The 22,889-nt window shown below is 41.1% G+C and overlaps 1 protein-coding gene across 3 annotated transcripts in view; it reads left to right on the top strand.

Moving 5' to 3' along the window:
• MLO4 (Seven transmembrane MLO family protein) overlaps positions 1-22,889 on the top strand; it is a 118,818-nt gene that overhangs the window by 28,378 nt on the left and 67,551 nt on the right. For all 3 annotated transcript variants that reach the window (XM_088888442.1, XM_088888444.1, XM_088888441.1), the window contains 4 exons: positions 15,019-15,068; positions 15,170-15,210; positions 15,318-15,488; positions 15,599-15,634. In XM_088888442.1, coding sequence (XP_088744568.1) covers positions 15,019-15,068; positions 15,170-15,210; positions 15,318-15,488; positions 15,599-15,634 — 298 coding nt within the window. The remainder of the gene's footprint in view (positions 1-15,018; positions 15,069-15,169; positions 15,211-15,317; positions 15,489-15,598; positions 15,635-22,889) is intronic.

Genomic DNA, 22,889 nt, shown 5'->3' on the forward strand with positions numbered 1-22,889 from the left:
ATTGTCTGTTCAGTCGATTGATTGTCTGCTCAATATTAATCTTATTGATTGACTGTTCGGCTACCTTGTTGATCTCCTTGACTGGTTAGCTATCAGGCCTACTAATTAGGTCATTCAGACCTGTTCTTGTACTGCAACAGCAGTGTGCAGACTTGTTTCAGTGAAACCGTAGGTTAGAAGGACCTGTTTCAGTACTGCAACAGCAGTGTTCAGTTTGTTGTTTGTTCTCAGTGAAACTGTAGGTCAGAAGGACTTGTTCTTGTACTGCAACAGCAGTGTTCTGTTTTTTGCTCCCAGTGAAACCGGTGGTCAGAAGGACCTATTTCTGCAATAGCCTTGTACAGCTGTACTCTTTTGGTTTCTGTTTCAATTTTTATTCTGATATCATGGGCAGTGAAGATTCAACCACATCTGGAGTTTCCTCGATGCTGAATGGAATGGGTGGGGGTGACCTATCATTTCCTATGGCTGTTGTCCCTCTTGATGGTTTAAATTACCTGGAGTGGTCAAGAGGGATCAAATTATACATCATTGCAAGGGGGAAGATAGGCTATATTAATGGGAGGATAAAAGAACCATCCTCTGGGAGTGCTGAATATGATAGATGGAATCAGGAGAACAGTATTGTTATGTCTTGGCTCTTGGTTTCCATGCAACCTCAAATCAGGAAGAATTTCATGTGGGCTGAAACTGCAAATGAAATATGGGAACAAGCAAAGTCTACATATTCAGAATTGCGACACTATGCCAAAATTTATCAAATGCAGGCAGCATCTTCTACTTGTAGACAGGGGGAGAGGTGTTTATCGGTTTATTACTCTGACTTAACATCTGTCTGGAAGGAGTTGGATCACTACCAGAGTGTGGATTGGAAGTGTGATGAGGATGCTAAGAAGTACAAGCAACTTGTCTCCCAACAAAGGGTGTTTGCATTCTTACATGGTCTGAATCCTATGTATGAATCTATCAGGGTTCAGATTCTCAGCTCTAAGGATCTCCCATCTGTTCAGGAAGTCTATGCTCTTGTACAGTCTGAAGAAAGCAGGAGAAATTTGATGAACAACCCTGGTGGGGATGCTGTTGTGTTGGTTGCAAAAGGGGGTGTCTCTACTGGTGTGGGATCTTCTTCCCAGAAAGGAGATCTCCAGAAAAAAACAGAAGATAAGGACAAATTGTGGTGCACTCATTGCCAGAAACCCCGACACACCAAAGATACCTGTTGGGATCTTCATGGGAAACCAAAATGGGCTCAAGATCTGACTAAGAAGCAAGGTTCAGAGGTGAATAAGAAGTACGGACAGAAAAATACAAAGAAACATCACATGGCCAACATGGCTACTCGGGAGAATCAGCCCCCCATTTCTACTGTGACTCAGACACATCTCACTGGACCTGACCCGAGGGAGGATATTATGAATTCCTTCTGTGACCATTTCAAGTTCTATGGTAGAGCAATTCGTCAGATGGATGCTCCTCCCTCAACTTCATTTGCATCCACGTCAGGTAACCCTGCCACTGCTTTCCATGTTGCTTTTCACACCCCTGACTCTCCATGGATCATTGATTCTGGAGCATCAAAACATATGACTGGTACGTCCTCTTACTTTCAAACCTATCACCCTCTTTCTGGAAGAGACAAGGTGAGACTAGCCGATGGATCATACTCTTTCATAGCTGGTCAAGGAACTCTCTCTCTTCCTCTTGGTCTTACCCTTTCTGATGTCCTTCATGTCCCAAAATTTCCCATTAATTTGTTCTCTGTTAGTAGTGTTACTAATTCCTTGAATTGCTCAGTGACTTTTTTCCCTTCTCATTGTGTGATTCAGGATCTAGCCTCGGGGAGGACGATTGGTAGGGGTCATATGGCTGATGGACTTTACATGCTGGATAATAAGGCTGGTCTTCATGTTACAGAGTCTATGAGTCAGTCAATGAGTCAGTCCTGTAAGAAAAAAGTCTATTTATGGCATTGTCGTCTTGGTCATTTGTCTTTTGAGTCTTTGAAAGTTGTATTCCCAGAACTGTTTAAGTCAATGTCTGTTTCTGATTTTTCTTGTCAAATGTGTCAGTTGAGTAAGCATTGTAGAACTCATTTTCTTCAAAGAAATAGTAAATCTGAATCTTCGTTTCACATTGTTCATTCTGATGTATGGGGCCCTGTTACTTTACCATCTGAGAGTGGCTACAAGTATTTCATTACCCTCATTGATGATTATTCTAGATATACTTGGGTATACCCGATGCGAACCAGGGAAGAAGTACCAAAAATCATTCAAGATTTCCAGTGGATGGTCTTCACTCAATTTCAAACTGAAATCCAAATTATTCAATCAGACAATGCAAAAGAATTTTTTCATAGTGACCTCACGGAATTTTTTGCTTCGCATGGTTCCCTTCACCGTAGCTCTTGTGCCCGCACACCACAACAAAATGGTGTGGCCGAACGGAAGAACCGACATTTCCTTGAAGTGGCTCGGGGTTTACTACTTCATATGAATGTTCCCAAACGGTTTTGGCTTGAAGTTGTTCTTTGTTCCACTTACCTCATAAACCGTATGCCCTCTCGTCGGTTAGAGTACAAAGCCCCACATCAACTTCTCTTTCCTAAGGCTCCTCTTCTTTCTATTCCTCCTCGTGTCTTTGGTTGCCGGTGTTTTGTCCAAAATCTGTCTCCCACCCGTGGGAAATTGGATTCTCGTGCTATCCCTTGCATATTTCTTGGTTACTCCTTCACTCAAAAGGGATACCATTGTTTTGATCCTGTTTCTCGTAAATTCTATGTCTCCATGGATGTTTCTTTCTTTGAAGATGAGCCTTTCTATCCTGTTTCTCCTCAGGGGGAGTGTAGGCATGAGGAGAAACTGGTTCAGCTGCCCTCTCTCCCTGACCCTCCGCTTTTTCGTGTTTTTTCTCGTCGTCGCAAAGGCCAACCAAATTCAATCGTTGTAGAGAATCCGGAAGCTGTACCTCCAGTGCCAGCAGACTCCTCGGGGGAGGATCATACTCACTTAGGTATTTTGACTCCCAATGATGTCCTTGAATCTATTGAAAATGATTCCTCTACTGCTAATGATCTTGACCGTCCTATTGCTCACAGGAAGGGTGTTAGATTGTGCACCACTAAACATCCCATTTCCAACTTTGTCTCCTATGAGAACATTTCACCCTCATTTCGTGCTTTCCTTACTTCTATTGACAGTGTCCCTATCCCTAAGAATATGGCAGAAGCTCTTTCAGTTCCTAAATGGACAAATGCCATGAGGGAAGAAATTAATGCCCTTCACAAAAATGGCACATGGGAACTTATTGATCTTCCTAAGGGAAAGGTTCCAGTTGGATGTAAATGGGTGTTCACAGTCAAGCATAAGGCTGATGGAACAGTGGAAAGGTATAAAGCTCACTTAGTGGCAAAGGGATTTACTCAAGTGTATGGAGTTGATTATGCAGAAACTTTTGCCCCCATTGCCAAGATGAATTCCATTAGAGTCCTTTTCTCTCTTGGGGCTAATCTGGATTGGGTTTTACACCAGCTTGACATCAAGAATGCATTCTTGAATGGTGACCTTGAAGAGGAAGTGTACATGATTCAACCTCCTGGTTTTCTAGCTCAAGGCAATGAACAGAAAGTGTGCAAGTTGAAGAAGTCCTTATACGGGCTGAAACAATCACCAAGAGCTTGGTTCAGTAGATTCCATGTGGCAGTTCAGTGGAAAGGATACAGGCAATGTCAATCAGATCACACACTGTTTGTGAAAAAAGGAGAAGATAAAATTGCTGCTCTAATTGTATATGTGGATGACATAATTGTTACTAGTGACTGGGAGGATGAAATTCAGAAATTGAAACTTTTTCTTGCCACTCAGTTTGAAGTGAAGGATCTAGGACCTGCCAGATATTTCCTGGGAATTGAAGTCGCCCGATCAAAGAAGGGTATCTTCATTTCTCAAAGGAAATATGTCCTAGATTTACTTCAGGACACTGGGAAGATGGGGGTGAAGCCAGTTGACTCTCCCATTGACCCCAACCATAAATTAGGTGACAACTGTGGTGAATCTCTCAAGGATGTGAAACAGTTTCAGAGGCTTGTAGGGAGATTGTTATACCTTTCTATGACTCGCCCAGACATTGCATATGCTGTTGGTGTCCTCAGTCAGTTAATGCATGCTCCTAGGTCTTCCCATCTTGAAGCAACGGAGAGAATCCTCCGGTATCTAAAGAAGTATCCGGGTACTGGTTTGTTATTTCAAAAGCACGGACATTTGAAAGTTGAAGTTTATACAGATGCAGATTGGGCTGGATCCCAAAGTGACAGAAAGTCTACCAGTGGCTACTGCATCTTTATAGGAGGGAACCTTGTTACATGGAGGAGTAAAAAGCAAAATGTGGTGGCTAGATCCAGTGCTGAAGCTGAATATCGTGCTATGGCCCACGGGGTTGCTGAAGGCATGTGGATAAAGAGTTTGTTGGGGGAGTTGGGTTTCCTAGTGGCCAAACCTATAACTCTATTTTGTGATAACAAAGCAGTTATAAGCATTGCTGCCAATCCGGTGCTACATGATAGAACAAAGCACATCGAAGTTGACAAGCATTTTATCGGAGAGAAAGTTATCACAGGCGAAGTGTGTACCCTCTATGTCACTTCTGAGAACCAGCTTGCAGACATCTTTACATAGGGTTTAAACCTTTCCAGACATCATGATCTTTGTGACAAGTTGGGCATGATTGATATCTATGCTCCAACTTGAGGGGGAGTGTTGACAGTTGTTTGTGTATTCAGGTTTAGTACCATAAGGGTACTGTTGTAATTTCTCTTCTGTTTATATTGTTCGACTGGACTAGTATAAATAATAAATTCATTCCTTCGCCCCCTATGTTCTGGAGGGCTTTCAGTCACTCGACTCACCTCTCTTCTCTCTTCTCCTCTCCTCTCTTCACTTGCTCTTGCTCAACAGTGAAGATGTCAGCAACTTGCATATTAGAGAAAACATGAGGGAGAGAGAGATAGAGTTCGCAAGAAATAGGTCTCAGACAAAGTGGCAGTCCACCTCAATATGCTTCGTCCTTTTCATTAAAGACGGGGTTAGAGGCAATCTTAATAGCACTAGTATTGTCCACATACAGAGGGATGGGTGTAGGAGGGGAATGACCCAACTCCTTAAATAAAGATGAAGCCAAACAACTTCACTACAAAAAATGACATTGCCCTATACTTTGCTTCCGTAGAGGACTTGGAAACAGTCTGCTGTTTCTTGAATTTCCATGATATCAGAGAGTCACCCATGAAGACACACCACCCGATAGTGGAATGACATGTGTTAGGGCATCTAGCCCAATCTGCATCAGCATAGGTCCTCAGTTGGATAGAAGAAGATGAAGGGAAGAAAAGACCCTATGATAAAGAGCCCCGAACATAGCGGATGATTCGATGTACTGTAGTCAAATGAGGTTGACGAGGGGCAAAGACAAATTGACTAACAACTTGAACTGCATGTGAGATGTCAAGATGAGTCATGGTTTAATAAATGAGAGACCCCACAAGTTGCCGATAGAGGGAGGCGTCTGAAACCGAACTCAAACCATGGTATGAAACAACCGAAAGGTTGGAAAAACTTCTGATTTGTGTCTAAGAAAATAGATCCAAGTGTACCTGGTACAATCATCAATGAACAACACAAAATACTTGTATCCCATTCGGGAAACAACAGATGAAGTCCAAACATCACTATGTATAATTTCAAAAGGTGAAATAGCACGTTCAGCTTGGCGAGTGAATGGTAAAATACGACTCTTACTCAGACAACAAGAAACACAAGATGTATCAAAAGATAAATAGATGAAATTTTAGTTTTAATAAAACTAGATTCAAACAAATATTCAAGTTTTTCAGAGTTTGGGTGACCCAAATGTTTGTGCCACAAATCCCAGGCAGTTTCTTTGACTTGAAACAGGACTCAGTGTAGAAGAGCTCAAATAAGAAGAGGAGGATGATGCTGATTGTGATTTCTCAAACTCCAACGGGCAAACAAGCGGCCTAGCCTACAACCCTTCCCTTTCACCTTCCCAGTGTACTGGTCTTGAATCAAACAACCATCAGAGGGAAAGGTTAGAATGTGACCTTCATCAACTAATTGACCAACTGAAATAAGGTTAGCAATAAGTTTAGGAACAAGGAAAGTCTTGGCAAGGGACAAGGATTTTGAGGGGGAAAGTTTGATACATAAATCATCACTCCCAATGATGTCAAGTTTCTCACCATTAGCAGTGACAATATGTCTATGGTTGGTCTCAGAAAGTTTGTTTGAGGGTTTAGGGTAGGCCCCAGTCATGTGATTTGTAGCTCCAGAATCAATTATCCAAACTTGAGAGGGAGAAGAACAGTAACTAGAGAACTCACTAGATAGGCCGATAGCAGAAAAGGCAGATGAGATAGCAGAGGATACCACAGTTGTTGTATCTCTTGCTTATTCATGGAAGCAGAGAATTCTCCCTTGGCAGTAAGGCATCAAACACTTGTTCCTCAAATACCTGATAAGCTTGTGGCTGATTCTTCTTCATGGGACCCTTGGGTGGACGAATAGGGCAGTTTGGAATGATATGTCCATGTTATTTGCAACAAATGCAAACATTCTTCTTTCTGCCATGTGAAGCTATATGTCCATATCCCTTACATTTATAGCATTGTGTTTTAGAAGGATCCTTTCCACCATATTTCTTATCCCCATGTGCAATAAAAACAGTATCAGTCCTTGAATGAAGATGTTTCCCTTCTATTTTTGCAGCAGTTAGGAGTTTAATTTCTTCCCTTAGTAACTCTCCCCTCACAGAGTCTAAATCTGGAATAGTTCCTCTGCTCAAAATATTTGACCTGATTATGTCATACTCAGGTGTCAACCTCATAAGAAATTGGTTCACCTTTCTATTTTCAAAATGCTTCTGCAAATACTTGACACACTCAACAGGATCAGAAGGTTCAATATGAACTTGTTCATATTCAGCCCAGAGATTAATAAAGCCTGCACAGTATTTTGTATTTTTTTGTCTCCCTGGCAATAGGCAAAGATTTCAAATTTAATCTGGTATTGCTGTGACTTATTGAACTGATGATAAACCTTTTTCAAATAGGAATACATCTCATAGGCAATCCTCAGTCTTCTCATGGGAACACCAATGTGAGGCACAATGGAGCTCAAGATCCAGTAGACTAACTTTCCATTGTCCAGCTTCCATTGTGTATAGGCTTTACTATTAGCCTCATTATGTTTACATACAATCCCATTCAAGTAACCTTCAAGTCCCTTTCCCTTGACAAAGAAATCGAAATGGAACTTCCACATACTGTAGTTAGTTCCATCAAATTTTACAGGGAGAAAGTCGATCTTTTCAACCATCTTTAATAAGCAAAATGAACCCAGGAAAAGGATAGCAACACTGATGTTCACTTAAATCAGCAATAAACTAGGCAATGAATCACCTCAGACGAACACAATATTTCTCATAAAAATATTAATATCAAATAGCAATGAAATCTGATCCCAAAACAACACCAAACCAGAGCAACTTCAGCTAGGATAAGTCACTCTATAGAGGAATCGAAATCCTCCAATAAACAGCCCAAAACAGCGCAAACTTAAGACAACACAAACTAGGGTTCCAAGGACTGATAATTGAAAAGAAAATACCCTAGGGCAGCACAAAACTAGGGTTCCAAGGACTGATAATAGTCAATTAAGACAATAGTGAGATACACCAGCCTGAAATGAGAAGTTTTCCAGAGCAGCTTGAAGAGAAGACTTTATGTCTATTGAAGTTTGTCAGTCCGAAGCATGAGAATACCAGAAAAAAACGATCAAAATTGTTGCTGTTGAGGGAGGAAGAAGCCAGACTGTTGAGATTCCTTGGTCTATAGCTATTCAAAACTGAACCATATGGAGCCAAGCTGCTGCCGCCCTGGAGAAATCAGTACACAGGAGGAAAAAGTCTGTTGCTGCCCAGGAGAGAAGACCAGAACTCATCCAAGACTTGTCAGTTTCCACTGATTTTTTGAGTGAGAAAAAAAAAAAGATCTGGGTGACACAACCAGTCAGAAATGAGCAAGGAAAGAGCAGAAATTATAGAGCAGCTTACTCTGATACCATGTCAATAGACCCAGAGCAGAATACAGAATTCTGGGGATGAAGAATGGATGCTTAGACCCTACCCCAAGGGGCCCTTATATAGATAATCAAATTAGAGTATTTACAGAGAGGTCCTTGTAGGGCAACAAAAATTAATTACAGAAAAACCCTTGTAGGGCTGAAGAGAAAATAATAAAATATACATCACTCAGATGCAATGCAATAGGAACTACGGTAACATGGTACATCAACGAGTTTCTTCACATAAAACTCTTACTAAACCAACCACCCCAAAAGAAACATAAAACTAAAACCCAGAATTTGAAACATCCGCATAAACACACAAATAAAATCCAGGATCCAAAAGCATAACAATGACAGATATGCAATCCACCCCCTTTCACACACAGCTTGAACCTCTGAGCATGATGCACTGAAACTTGAAGGCAATATAACAGAAGAGAACTCCCTACTCCCCCTGTTAGACCCGAGCTTTCTACAACCCTCAAATAAAACCTCCTTCCCCAACTGCTACTTAGCAGACAACCCATTATTCTTCATCCACTATTCCTTTATCTCCCCCTTCACCTTCCTCTCAGGCCTCACCCCCTTCCCCCACACCTCTTGAGTTGTTCAACTCTTCCCTTCGGTTTCTTTCAAACTGTTCTATTCCGCTTCCCCCCCCAAGAAAAATAATCCAAGAGATTTCCCAATTTCCACCTGTTTGACCACTAGTCTATCGATGCCCACTTTTTCCTTCTCGGGGATACCTTCTTGAGAAGACTCTTTGAATCCACCTCCCCCTAACTTCCTTCCCCCCTCTTTCCTATCCTTTTGTTCCTCAGGCTAAAAATCTGTGGCTACCCTGTTATTCTCCACTTCCATTCTTTCATCCTTCCCCCCTCCCTCCTACTCCACCTTTTCACTATCCTCCTTATCAGTAAAGTTATCCTTACTTATCTTCTCATTGCTGACCTCTAAACTAGTTCGTTCCGACTTCTCCCTTGAGGAATCCTCATCTTTTTGGGAGAATGGAAAAGAAGCTGGCATCGTGTTAGTTGGGTCTAACTCCATAGAAATAACCTTGTCTATCTTTCGAAAAGGACCGTTTAACATTCATTTTCACTCCTTTTCTTTTATACTTCTCTTGAATCTGACACAGGAGCCTGTTAGAGTCAAATCGAAAGTCAGAAAAAGAGAGAAGAGAACACAGCCGAATGGTGGGTGCGACACCTTGTGTCAGTCGACACCCTAAAAGATATATTTATATTAAAAGGTAAAAGGATAGATATACCCTTAATATACAATATAGAGAGTACAAATAATAGTTATGCAACAAAGAAGAGTAAAAGTACAAAAATAGCCTTGCGGCTAGATTTCAGTCTCTACACTCCCCTTCAAACTGATGCCTAGGAATAAGCATCAGTTTGTTCATGAGAAATAGATGCCGAGCCCGAGTCATTGCTTTAGTCAACTGGTCTGCTAGTTGGAGCCCAGAGGAGACATGAGGAAGAGATATGGTACCCTTAAGAAGGAGATCGCGGAAGAAATGGCAATCAACTTCTATATGTTTGGTGCACTCGTGGAAGATGGGGTTGGAAGCAATTTTAATTGCACTAATATTGTCTGCATGGAGAGGGACAGACGATGATGGCTCATTAAGCATTTCAAATAGAAGAGCCCGAAGCCATATGATCTCACTACACACGGAAGACATAGCCATGTATTCAGCTTCAGGGGAAGATTTGGACACAGTGGCTTGTTTCTTGCACTTCCATGAGATAAGAGAGTTGCCTAAGAAAACACACCAGCCAGTAGTGGACCGTCGGGTGTCAGGGCATTAAGCCCAATCAGCATCCGCATAGGCCATAAGACAATAGGGGATGAGGAAGAGAGGAATATCCCGTGTGACAAGGTGCCTCGCACATATCTAATGATTCGATGAACCGCAAATAAATGTGGTTGTCTTGGGGAAGACACGAACTGGCTTACTATTTGAATTGCATAAGATATATTTGGCCGAGTCATGGTGAGGTAGATTAAACTGCCCACTAGCTGACGATAAAGGGTGGGATCTTCCAGAGGAGAACCATCATCTTTGCTGAGTTTCAGGTTCAATTCTAGTGGGGTGTCCACAATCTTAGAGTCACTAAGATTTGCCAGTTTAACAAGATCAGCTGCATACTTTTGTTGATTAACAAAATAGCCCTGAGAGTTTCTGCTCACTTCGAGTCCCAAGAAGTATGTCAAAGGCCCTAGGTCCTTCATCTTAAAGGACTCATTGAGTAACTGTTGTAGCCTAGCTATCCCTTCTGTGTCATCCCCTGTAATGAGTATATCATCAACATAGAGGAGTAATATCGTTACTCTCTGCTTCCGCCTTAAGATGAATAAGGAATAATTGAAAGTACTCTGGATAAAGCCAGCATCAATGGTGATGGATCTGAACTTCTTAAACCGGGCCCTAGGTGCTTGCTTCAGCCCATAAAGTGACTTCTTCATGCGACAAACAAGTTGTGGGTCTGTACAATATCCTGGAGGGGGCTTCATATAGACTGTCTCTTTCAACTCCCCATGTAGAAAAGCATTCTTGACATCCATCTGATGAATTGTCCACTGTTTGGATGCAGATACAACCATCAAAAGTCGTACAGTGGTCATTTTAGCTAAAGGAGCAAAGGTCTCCTCATAATTTATCCCATACTCCTATTTGTAGCCTTGTGCAACCAGCCTAGCTTTGTATCTGTCTAGACTTCCATCATATTTTAGTTTCACAGAGCAGACCTATCTACTTCCTATAAGAGATGTCTTAGGTGGAGCTTTGAACAGGTCCCAGGTGTCATTCTCAAGAAGGGCTCGACTCTCAGAGTCCATGGCATCTTTCCAGTGTGGGTCTGTTATAGCTTGCTAGTAAGATATGGGAATGTTCGTGGTAGAGAATACAATGACAAAGGAGCTATGGTCTGGTGAAAAAACCATAACGGTTAGGTGGGCAAGAATTTTTAGAGGAACAACGTAAAGTGGGAGCAGTGGGTTCAAGAGGAGGTTCCGATACACTTACTAAGGTAGCTGGTGTGACAGGATCAGCAACTAGAGGAAGAGTAGAGGGGGGATGGAGACTGAAGAAGGCCGTTGCTTCCTGAAGTAGGTCTGGAGTTGTTGCAAAGGAGACAATGGAATATCTGAGGCACCTGTAGAATCAAAAATGTGCAACAAGGAAATAGAAGGACTTGGGAATTTTACAATATGTTCAGAAAAGGACACACTTTCAAGAAAAACTACATTACGAGAGATTCTAAGACGACGAACTGAAGGATCATAGAAAAGGAACCCTTTATGTTTAGAACTATACCCCATAAAGGCACACAAAGTTGCTTAAATAGTTAACTTTGTGTGTTCATGAGGTGGGAGGTGGACAAAAACAAGCACAACCAAAGACCCCGAGCATGGACAGGTATGGGGGTTTGGGAAAAAGAAATTGAAAAGGAGAAGAGTTGTTCAAAACAGATGATTGAAGACGACTTATGAGATACACAACAATGCTGGCCGCCTCCACCCAAAACCAAAAGGGTACATGAGAATCATGCAGAAGAGTTCTGACTACACTCAAGATATGCCCATTCTTCCTTTCTGCTACCCCGTTTTGTTGTGGGGTGCCTAGACAGGATTTTTGGGGTTGAATTCCATGTTGTTTTAAGTAATTTTGGAAATCCTCATCAATATACTCTCCCCCTAAATCTGATCGTAGCACGCAGATTCGAGCATCAAATTGGGTACTAACATAGGTGTGGAAGTGTTTAAATACAGTGTGCACTTCAGATTTCTTTTGAAGAAAATAAGCCCAAGTGAAACGGGTGTAGTCATCAATAAAGGTTACAAAGTACTTATATCCCAACTGGAGTGTCGTAATTACTAGCTACAGAAGTGATAGAGGAGGAGGCATCTGAACCATCTACAACAGTCTGATAGGATAGGCCTTATAGTTCCCTTTCTTCTGATTCGGCCCACTACCTTTCTGAGGCCGGGTAGGACATTCAGTGATAATGTGGTCGACGTGCTTGCAATAGGTGCATGTGTTTTTCTTCTTAAAATGGGAGACAACGTGCCTATACTCCTTACATTCATAACACTGTATCTTAGAAAAATCCTTATTCCCTTTTGGTTTAGTTTTCGGGAAGACAACATCAATGTTGGAATCCTTCCATCCATTCAGTGCAGTATGTGTAGTCAATCTGGTTTCCGCTCTCAAAATCTCCCCAAGGATATCTAAGTCAAGAAGTGTTCCTCGGCTTAGGATATTAGATTGGACAACTTCAAACTTTGGCCTTAGATGCATTAGGAAATGCATAATTTTTCTCCTGTCAAAGTGTTCATTCATGTATTTATCACAATAGTCTGAAGGATCCTCTCCCATGTGAACTAACTCATATTCTGCCCAAAGGTTGATGAATCCGGCATAATATTCCTGGACCTTTCTATCTCCCTGATAGTATGAGAAAATGCCAACCTCTATTTGATACTGTCTAGAGGTATTCGATTGCTAATAAACTTTCTCGAGATATTGATACATCTCATAGGCTGTCCTGTACCCTTTCATAGGGATAGCAATATCAGTTTCCATTGAGCCTAGAATCCATAACGCAATTTTTGCGTTGTCGATCTTCCATTGATTAAGTCCCTTAATGTTAGAGTCATCAAGTTTAGATACAGATCCATCTAGATATCCCCAAAGACCCTTAGCTTCGACATGGAACTGAAAGTTGAACTTCCATAATGCGTAGTTCGTACCACTGAACTTAATAGGAAGAACCTCCATCCTTTCTGATGCCATTGGAAGACAAAAGGCAACAACACACACTTCCAGAAACCAAAAAAATTCGAACCAGAGAAAGAAAAGGAGATTACCTTTCTACTGATGTCTAAAAAAGGCAACTGTAAAGTTCTGCCGAACTGAAGAGTGGATCAAAACCCCTCAAAGACAAAACCAATCCAAACCAAGCCAAAGGGATTCAGTAGATCTGCTCTGGGCGACACCAGATCTAAAATTTCAGGCTGATCCGATGTCTCTATAGGGAGATCTGAGAAGAAAGGTGAATCCGAGGGTGCAGCAGTCCAGGAAACAGATCTGTAAAGTTCAGATCTGTAGCCGATCTAGGAAGATGATTAAAAAGACACTCAAGAACTTCCAAATACTGTTAGGGAGTTCTTGAACCAGTAGTAGCCAGGATGTTATGTGAAAAGTTCAGGTCGTGACCTGCTCTGATACCATGTCAGAGTTGGATCGAAAGTCAGAAAGAGAGAGAGAGAGAAGAGAACACAGCCGAATGGTGTGTGTGACACCTTGTGTCAGTCAACATCTTAAAAGATATATTTATATTAAAAGGTAAAAGGACAGATCTGCCCTTAATATACAGAAAGAGAGAGTACAAATAATAGTTATACAACAAAGAAGAGTAAAAGTACAAAAATAGCCCTGCGGCTAGATTTCACAGTCTCTAGTCTCTACAGGGCCGTCCTCTACAAGCCCTTGAGCCTGTGAAGAACTTTGGTCACATGAACCAGCTGCCTGTTTCCGGAGCCTTTGGATTTTCTGAACTCCCCTATCTTAAGCGTGTCATTAACAAGATTCTCTGAGGTTCATCCATTCCTTCTCCTACCCTGGTCCACCCCTAATTTACCCACTGCCACCGATTTTCTCCCGCTTTCCTCATACATCTGATCCAATTCTGCTACAATTGTTTCTCTCCCGAACATCTGGTCTAACTCCCTACTGTCAAACGTTCTTGGGCTTGCATTGCTTTTTGACACTCTAGAACATTTGGACCATCCCCTTCAAACTCTACTAGATCTGAGGTCTTAATGTCATTGAGTCACTGTGATTCTCCCTTATTTCAAAACCAAACTTTACAAAACTCTTTGGTTGATCCAAAAGAGGCACTTCACACTTCGAGCTTCTCGTGCATTTTGGCGAACTCGTCTCATCAGAACTGATAAACCTTGTGGTCACCCACTCCCAAACCTCTTTCTTCCTCTTTCCAACACTCCAGGGAAGTTTTGAAACTTGACTTTTAAAGCCTTCTGATTTCTTTGCCTTCAATCGTTTGAACTTACTACTAGCCCTTCCCCAACTTCTTTTACCTGAACCATCTCCAGCCAAGCTTCTTCGTTGTCTTAGACGATTCATGAAAGGATCTTGTTTAAAACTTAGTAGGGACGAAGATAGAGATAAGTTGCTTTCCATAATCTCCTTATTCTTTAGCAACATGTGACCGAGAGGCCCATTGGGAAAACAGGCCGACTTGGGCCCAACTCCTTTTGAGCTGTCTTGCCCATCCAGCCCTAGCTGGCTCTTCAAGCTACCGAGCCCATCTGGCCCATTTTTTTTAACCAAAAAAAGACACCTGTTTGGCATTTTTTCCTTTTTTAACTTTGTCTCTCGAAGAAACCTCGTTGTCCGTAGGAAGAAGCACCCCGTTGTTTGCCTCTTTAGAAAACATCTAACTTGCTTTCCATTTCCGATGAGCTCTTTTCTTGACCCAAGGTAAAAGGCTGTTCGTCTTCCGAGACAGACGCTTCCTTTCCGCTTCTTTTTCCTCCCATTCTCTTTCTTTCAACTGTAAACCCCCTAGCCAGCTCATCATCTTCAACCTTGGAGTAGCCGTTCCACAGTGCCGCTTTGCCTTCCGCAATGATCCAAACCTTCCTCCGTCGTTCTTGAATAGCTGATGGTTCGACATCTCATTTTACAATGGTGTGGACCCCATAGATCCTCTTGTTTGGTTAACTGCTTTGTGTGTGTGTGTGGGGGGGGGTAGATTCTGAATGACTTGAATTTTCATAAAAATTTGATTAAAATTGTACCTGAAATGAGTTGAATTAGAAGTTCTTTTTATTGATTTTGCAGCTGGATACTTTGGAGTTATGCCATATTGTGCATCTTCATAAATATCCATGGTAAGATTTTATTAAATTTTATAAGAGAATGATGTGAAATACTTTTCCATTTTTTTTTATATTTTGATCCTTTAAATATGCAAATCCTCCATATTTTACAGGATTGAATATCTACTTCTGGCTCTCTTTTGTTCCTGTTGTAGTAAGTTTCTATATTCTTTTCTGTATGGAATTTTTGCATGTTTTGTTCATCCATGGTTTTGGTTATTATTTTCTCCTATGTCTTATTATTCAAAATATATGTCAAAGCTAGTCATGTTGGTTGGTACAAAACTTCAACATATTGTATCACTGTTGGCTCTTGAAATTGTGGAATCAAAGGGCCCTTCTGTGGGGACTCAAGTAAAACCACGTGATGGTCTTTTTTGGTTTGGGAAGCCAGAAATTCTGTTGAAGTTGATACAGTTTATCTCCTTTCAGGTGATTTTCTTCTAATTGTTGTCTTTGTGCTCATCTATTAAATATCTGATTAATTCTTTAAGTTCACCATTTTCCATGAATTTGATTTTTCTAGTTTCTGTTCCATGCAGAATGCATTCGAAATGGCAACATTTATTTGGTCCTTGGTAAGATGACACCCTATAAATACAAATTAATTTTACTTCTATACTTCTATTAGTACACAACTATATAAGCTGTTCAAGTAAGCTTGGAAAAAGACAAGTATATGTGTGCTATGTGTGGTTTTGTTGGTAATTGTTTGTCAATCTCAAAATTCTTAGTCCTTTCATGCTGGACCAGCTTATGTGCAATGTTGATAGCTTGGTTATTACAATATAGAATCAAGGGTTGCTCTATCTTAATCTGAATCTTGTTTGCTGAAATGGTGAAGTAGAAGAGCAAGAAGAGAAGAGAGAGAAGAGAAGAGAACAGTGTATGGGTGGCAATGACTTCTCAGCCGGCTCAGCCCTAGAACTGATATATATATATATATATATATATATATATATATGTTACAATAAAAATGCTAGAATGCCCCTGATTAATGATGGGACACCTAGACAGTACAAAGAAATAAAACCAGTTCAGGCCGAATAACTAAAGGCTCATAACAGAATATAAAATTAAAACATAGTATGCTAAATAGGCCCACCAACACTCCCCCTCAAGCTAAGCATGGATGTCAGTCATGTTTAGCTTACCAAGTAAGTTAAGGAACTTTACTGAAGACAGACCTTTTGTCAAAACATTAGAAATCTGCATCTCTAAGGGTGTGTAAGGAATGCAAAGTTCACCTGAGACAATTTTCTCTCCCACAAAGTGTCGGTCAATCTCAATATGCTTAGTCCTATCATGCTGTACTGGATTAGTTGCAATGTTGATTGCAGCCTTATTGTCACAGTACAGCTTGTGGGGACCATCAACTTTCGTTCCTAGCTCACCTAGGAGAAGTCCTAAGCCACAATAGTTCTGCAACACAATGTAGCATATCCCTATATCAGCTTTTGCTCTTGATTTCACAACCACATTTTGCTTTTTACTTCTCCAAGTAACCAAGTTCCCCCCAACAAATGTACAATATACAGAAGTAGACTTCCTATCTCCAATTGATCCAGCCCAATCAGCGTCAGTGTATGCCTCTATTTCAAGTTTATTGTGCCTCCTAAACAGGATTCCATTCCCTGGACAAGTCTTTAAATACCTAAGGATCATTTCAACTGATTTCATGTGAGGTATGTTGGGAGAATGCATGAACTAGCTAACAACATGTACTGGATAAGCTATATCAGGTCGGGTAGGAGACAGGTATATCAATTTTCCCACCAATTACCATATCATCCACATAGACTATGAGAGTCGTAAGCATATTACCCTGTTTCCTTTTGAACAAGGTATGATCTGCAACACTTTGAGTGTATCTCACTTTTTTCATGGCCCCACAAAGCTTCTCAAACAAAGCTCAGAGAGATTGCTTAAGCTCATATAATGCTTTTCTTAGCCTGCATACCTTCCAATGAAAGTCGTAGCCAAGTGGATGATTCATAAATACCTCCTCATGTAAATCCCCATTCAGGAAGGCATTCTTCACATCCAGCTGATGTAGCTCCCAACAAAAAATTGCAACTAATGACAATAGAACCCGAATTGTATTAAGCTTTGAAACTAGAGCAAAAGTTTCCTTATAGTCAATCCCCTCCTTCTGAGTAAGCCCTTTTGCCACCAGCCTAGCCTTGTATCTTTCAATGAAATCATCCTCCTTGTGCTTCACAATGAACACCCACTTGCACCCCACGGTACTCTTCCTTTTGGTAGATCCACTAATTCCCAAGTCTTGGCTTTCATCAAGGCTCTCATTTCCTTGTTCATTGCTTCTCTCCATCTTGGATCAGACACAACCTCTGAGTACCTGGTAGGGACATGGACAAGAATAAGATCAGACACAAAAGAGTAATAACGAGGAGATAAATAGGAATAAGAGATCTATTTAGCAATGGGATGTCGAGTAGTACAAAAACGGATAGGCTTACGAAGAGCAATAGAAAGATCCAAGTCAGAAGTAGGAGTGATAGCATCAGTTGTAGGGTTACCTAGATCCACTAAGACAGATCGATTTTGAGTCTAGTTGGTTGCTGCCACAAGTTGGAGGGATCTCACTTCCTTTTCCTGTAGACAATTCTAACATCTTTCTGTTGTCTATTAGCAGCATCAGTCCCTTCCTCAACATCTTGAGTAGTAATAGGTTCAGTAGGAGTTTCACCAATTCACCTAGACAGCTCACTTGGATAAATTAGACCAGAAATTGATTGTTTTTTGTTGGAAAACGTGGGGTTACTGGTGTAGATGCACCTATATTTGGTAGTTGTGTAAAAATAGGAATGTGTGAATATGTATTCCTAGGATTGTGGAAGAGTATAATCCCTTAAATATGGGGATTAAAATAGTTAGTCCCTTAATTATAGGGATTGATTTAGGAAGATGTTTTCTATTTATTGCAGCAGCTTATTGTATAAATATGCCGGTTGGCAATGGAATGATAAGATTAGTTTTTACCATTTCAAAACATGGTATCAGAGCTCTAGGTTTGCCAACCTTGAGATTTTTTTTCTCCAGCCTTCATTGCCAAATCTTTCCCCTGCTTTTCTGGCCTTCATTGCTAGTTTTTTTTTTTTTTTTTCATGTTTTTTTGGCCTTTAGTGCTGATCTGTAATCAGCAGTGTTTCTTTTCCTCCTTTATTCTCCTTTCCCGCTATCCTTATTCTTCCTCCATTGACAATGTCCGACGTGACTGCAACAAGTGCTCCCGTTCAAACCGATGGAGCAACGAATTCTCATCCTCATATCGGTGATTTGTAGAATATTCAGGCAACATATAGATTGAATGGCCAGAACTATTTGAAGTGGTCACAACTAGTGCGTACCTATTTGAAGGGAAAAGGAAAAATTAGTCACCTTCTTGGAACAGGGCCAAAATTGGGTGAGCCAAATTTTGATGCTTGGGATGAAGAGGACTCCATGATTATGTCATGGTTGTGGAGTTCAATGACACCCGAGATTAGCGATACTTGTATGTTTCTTCCCTCTGCAAGGGCTATTTGGGACGCTGTCCGACAAACCTATTCCAAAGCCCATGACGCTGCTCATGTCTATGAGGTCAAAGTGAAGACAGTGGCGGCCAAACAAGGGAGCAGAAGCGTTACAGAGTATGCAAATCTGCTGCAAAATTTGTGGCATGAGCTTGATCATTAACGGGTTCTTGAGACAAAGTGTCCCGATGACGCTGTGATCTTGAAGAATTTTATTGAAAGAGATAGGGTGTATGATTTTTTGGTCGGACTGAATGCTGAATTTGATCAGGTCCGAATACAAATTCTCGGCAAAGAAGAAGTGTCTCCATTGAATGAAGTTATAGCCCTTGTCAGAGCTGAGGAAAGCCGTCGTGGAATCATGCTTGAGCCTAAAGATCCCGAAGGTTCTGCTATGGTGGCAAGGGAAGGAAATTACCGTGGTTCAAAGGGTGAGAACAATCACAACTTGACTCGTGACACAACCACCCGTGACTCTAACGATAACCTCTGGTGCACCTATTGCAAGAAGCCCAAACACACAAAAGATTGCTGCTGGAAACTTCATGGGAAACCTCCCATGTTCAGCAAGGAATGGGGCAATCGAGGAGTTTCGAAAGTAGTTCAACAGGCCCATAATGTCTTCACAATCCCGCAGCAAGAACACTCAAGTCAAGGGCCATTTAATGATGAAGAAATTGAAATGCTAAGGGGTTTCCTGGGATCCTTGAAACCAGGAAGTGGTTCCACCTCTCTTGCTCTCTCGGGTGAGTCTTTATCTCTAGGATTACATGTCTCGGATAGTGTTTTTCCATGAATTCTTGATTCTGGAGCTACTGACCACATGACACCCTCTTCACTACATTTTCTCACCTATACACCCTGTCCTAGTAGTAGGAAAATTTCTGTTGTTGATGGTTCTTTCACCACAGTGGCAGGAATTGGGAATATTCAGATTACTCCATCCCTATTACTTAAAAATGTGCTTCATGTTCCTAAGTTATCCACTAGCCTTATCTCTATACATAAACTCACCCAGGATGTGAACTGCAATGTTGTGTTCTTTCCTTCTTACTATGTATTTCAGGACCAGGTTTCGGGGAAGAAGATTGGACTTGCTAAGGAAAGGGATGGACTCTACTACCTTGAAGCAACCAGCAAACCATCTCACACTGTTATGTATGTTACACACGAGTCATTCTTATCTACCTCCAATAAAGATTTACTTTGGCGTCATCACTTTCATTTCGGTCATCCTTCATTTTCTGTTTTAAAAACAATGTTTCCTTCCTTGTTTAAAGGGATTGATGTTGAAACCTTTCATTGTGAAGTTTGTGAATTTGCTAAACACAAAAGGGTTTTTTTCCCAATCAGCAATAAAAGATCTTCAATCCCTTTTTATTTGATTCATTCGGATATATGGGGCCCTTCTCGAATTCCCAACATTACTGGTTCTAGATGGTTCGTCACCTTTATTGACGATTGGACTAGGGTCACATGGATTTTTCTTCTCAAGTCTAAATCTGATGTGGGCACCATTCTTCCCAACTTTCATAACATGGTCCAAACTCAGTTTGGTGTGAAAATTAAAAGGCTTCGATCTGATAATGCTACAGATTATTTTAATCAGAATTTGTCCCCATTTTTCTAGAAAGAAGGCATTGTGCATGAATCCTCCTTTGTTAACACTCCCCAACACAATGGGGTAGCTGAGAGGAAAAATGGCCATCTATTGCAAACCACCCGAGCCTTTCTCTTTCAAAACCGGGTCCCAAAACAATATTGGGGGGAAGCTGTCCTTATCGCTGCATACACCATAAATAGACTACCATCTAAAGTTCTTGACAATCGGAGCCCAATACAAGTCTTCTCTCAATTCTACCCTGATATTCGAACCTCAAATAATCTCACACCAAGAATTTTTAGTTGCACTGCCTTTGTTCATGTCCATAATAAGGGAAAATTAGATCCATGAGCAATCAAGTGTGTCTTCTTGGGATATTCCCCAACTTAGAAAGGTTATAAATGTTATCATCCAGCCACCAAAAAATTCTACACCTCCATCGATGTCACATTTGAGGAGAGAATCCTTTTTCACTCAACCTTATCTTTAGGGGGAGCCCTCATTAATGGAAGATAAGGCCTCGGATCTACTCTCCCTAGATGTATTACCCTCCTCACAATCATCCAACCGTCAAGAATCACATCCTTCTGAGTCACATTCCTCTGAGCCACACATTTCCGAGCCTTAACAAGAGTCAAACAACCCGACCATTGAACCAAATCCAGACACTGTTAACCCCACCAATGATGTGCATGATGATGTGAGATATATGCAGATTTACTCTAGGAGAAGAAATCCAGATCCTCAACCTGTGCAAGTCCAAGATTCAACTCCTAATCCTAGAACTAAGGGATGTTCAGAACCTAAACCTGTACTTTCACAGTCTGAGTATGAGTATGACCTACCTATTGCCCTGAGAAAAGGAACCAGAGAATGTACCAAACGCCCATTGTACCCTTTAGCCAAATTTGTGTCGTTCCAAAGATTCTCTGAACCCCATAAAAGTTTTCTAGCCAGCCTTAACACCATTCCAATTCCTAATACTCTAGCTGAGGCACTTTCTAATAAGGAGTGGAGAAAAGCCATGAGAGTGGAAATGGAGGCACAAGAAAAGAACAACACGTGGGAAGTTGTGGATCTACCGAAAAACAAGAAGGCTGTAGGATGTGAATGGGTGTTTGCAATTAAGTACAAATCTGATGGGTCATTAGAAAGGTACAAAGCACGACTGGTAGCCAAGGGATATACACAGACTTATGGGGTAGATTATCAGGAGACTTTTGCCCCAGTAGCTAAAATGAATACAGTAAGGGTGTTGTTGTCTTTGGCTGCTAACTATAATTGGGATTTGCAACAGTTTGATGTAAAGAATGCGTTTCTCCATGGTGATCTAGAAGAGGAGATATACATGGACATTCCACTGGGTTTTGGAGAAGGCATCAAGGGGAACAAAGTTTGTAGGTTGAAGAAAGCACTATACGGTCTCAAACAATCTCCGAGAGCATGGTTTGGAAGGTTTACAAAGGTGATGCTTAGTACAGGTTACAAGCAAAGTCAAGGTGACCACACATTGTTTATCAAACACACAGCCTCAGGGGGAGTTACTGCTCTATTAGTCTATGTGGACGATATAATCGTTACTGGGAATGATAAAAAGGAGAAGGAAGCATTGAAAAACTGCTTTGCCAGAGAATTTGAGATAAAAAGACTTGGGGGGACTAAAGTATTTTCTCGAAATTGAAGTTGCACATTTTAAACGAGGCATCTTTATCTCTCAACTGCCTTGCCAGAGAAGTTGCACATTTTGAGAGAAACAGGAAATATGGCATGTAAACCAGCTTCCACGCCTATAGATCCCAATCATAAACTTGGAGAAGCCAGCGAGAATGCAAGTGTAGACAAGGAGATGTTCCAAAGACTGGTTGGAAAACTCATTTATCTTGCACATACACGGCCGGATATTGCATATGCTGTAAGTGTAATAAGTCAGTTTATGCATAATCCTAAAGAAGTTCATCCGCAGGCTGCTCATCGAATTCTGCACTATTTGAAAGCCAATCCAGGGAAAGTAATTTTATTCAGAAGGAATGGGGGACTGGCTCTTGAAGCATATATAGATGTCGATTATGCAGGATCTCCAGTAGATAGACGGTCCACGTCTGGTTACTGTACCTTCTTGGGAGGAAACTTAGTCACTTGGAGGAGTAAGAAGCAAAATGTAGTGGCTCAGTCAAATGCAGAGGCAGAGTTCAGGGCTATGGCACAAGGAGTGTGTGAATTACTCTGGTTGAAGATAATTTTAGAAGACTTGAAGATTCCACGAGAAGAGCCTATGAAACTATATTGTGACAACAAGTCAGCCATCAATATCGCTCACAATCCTGTTCAACATGACAGGATGAAGCACATTGAAATTGATCGACACTTTATAAAAGAGAAACTGGACAGCAAGTTGATTTGCACTCCCTATGTATCTACAAAAGGACAACTGGCCGATGTACTTACTAAAGGGCTCAATAGTACAGACTTTCGTAGAATTGTAGCCAAGCTGGGAATGGAGGATCTCTATTCACCAGCTTGAGGGGGAGTGTTGGAAAACATGGGGTTACTGGTGTAGATGCATCTATATTTGGTAGTTGTGTAAAAATAGGAATGTGAATATGTATTCCTAGGATTGTGGAAGAGTATAATCCCTTAAATATGGGGATTAAAATAGTTAGTCCCTTAATTATAGGGATTGATTTAGGAAGATGT

This window comes from Nelumbo nucifera, chromosome 5 (genome assembly GCF_055504915.1).
Source record: "Nelumbo nucifera cultivar China Antique chromosome 5, China Antique-T2T, whole genome shotgun sequence".
Classification (NCBI taxonomy): Eukaryota; Viridiplantae; Streptophyta; class Magnoliopsida; order Proteales; family Nelumbonaceae; genus Nelumbo; species Nelumbo nucifera.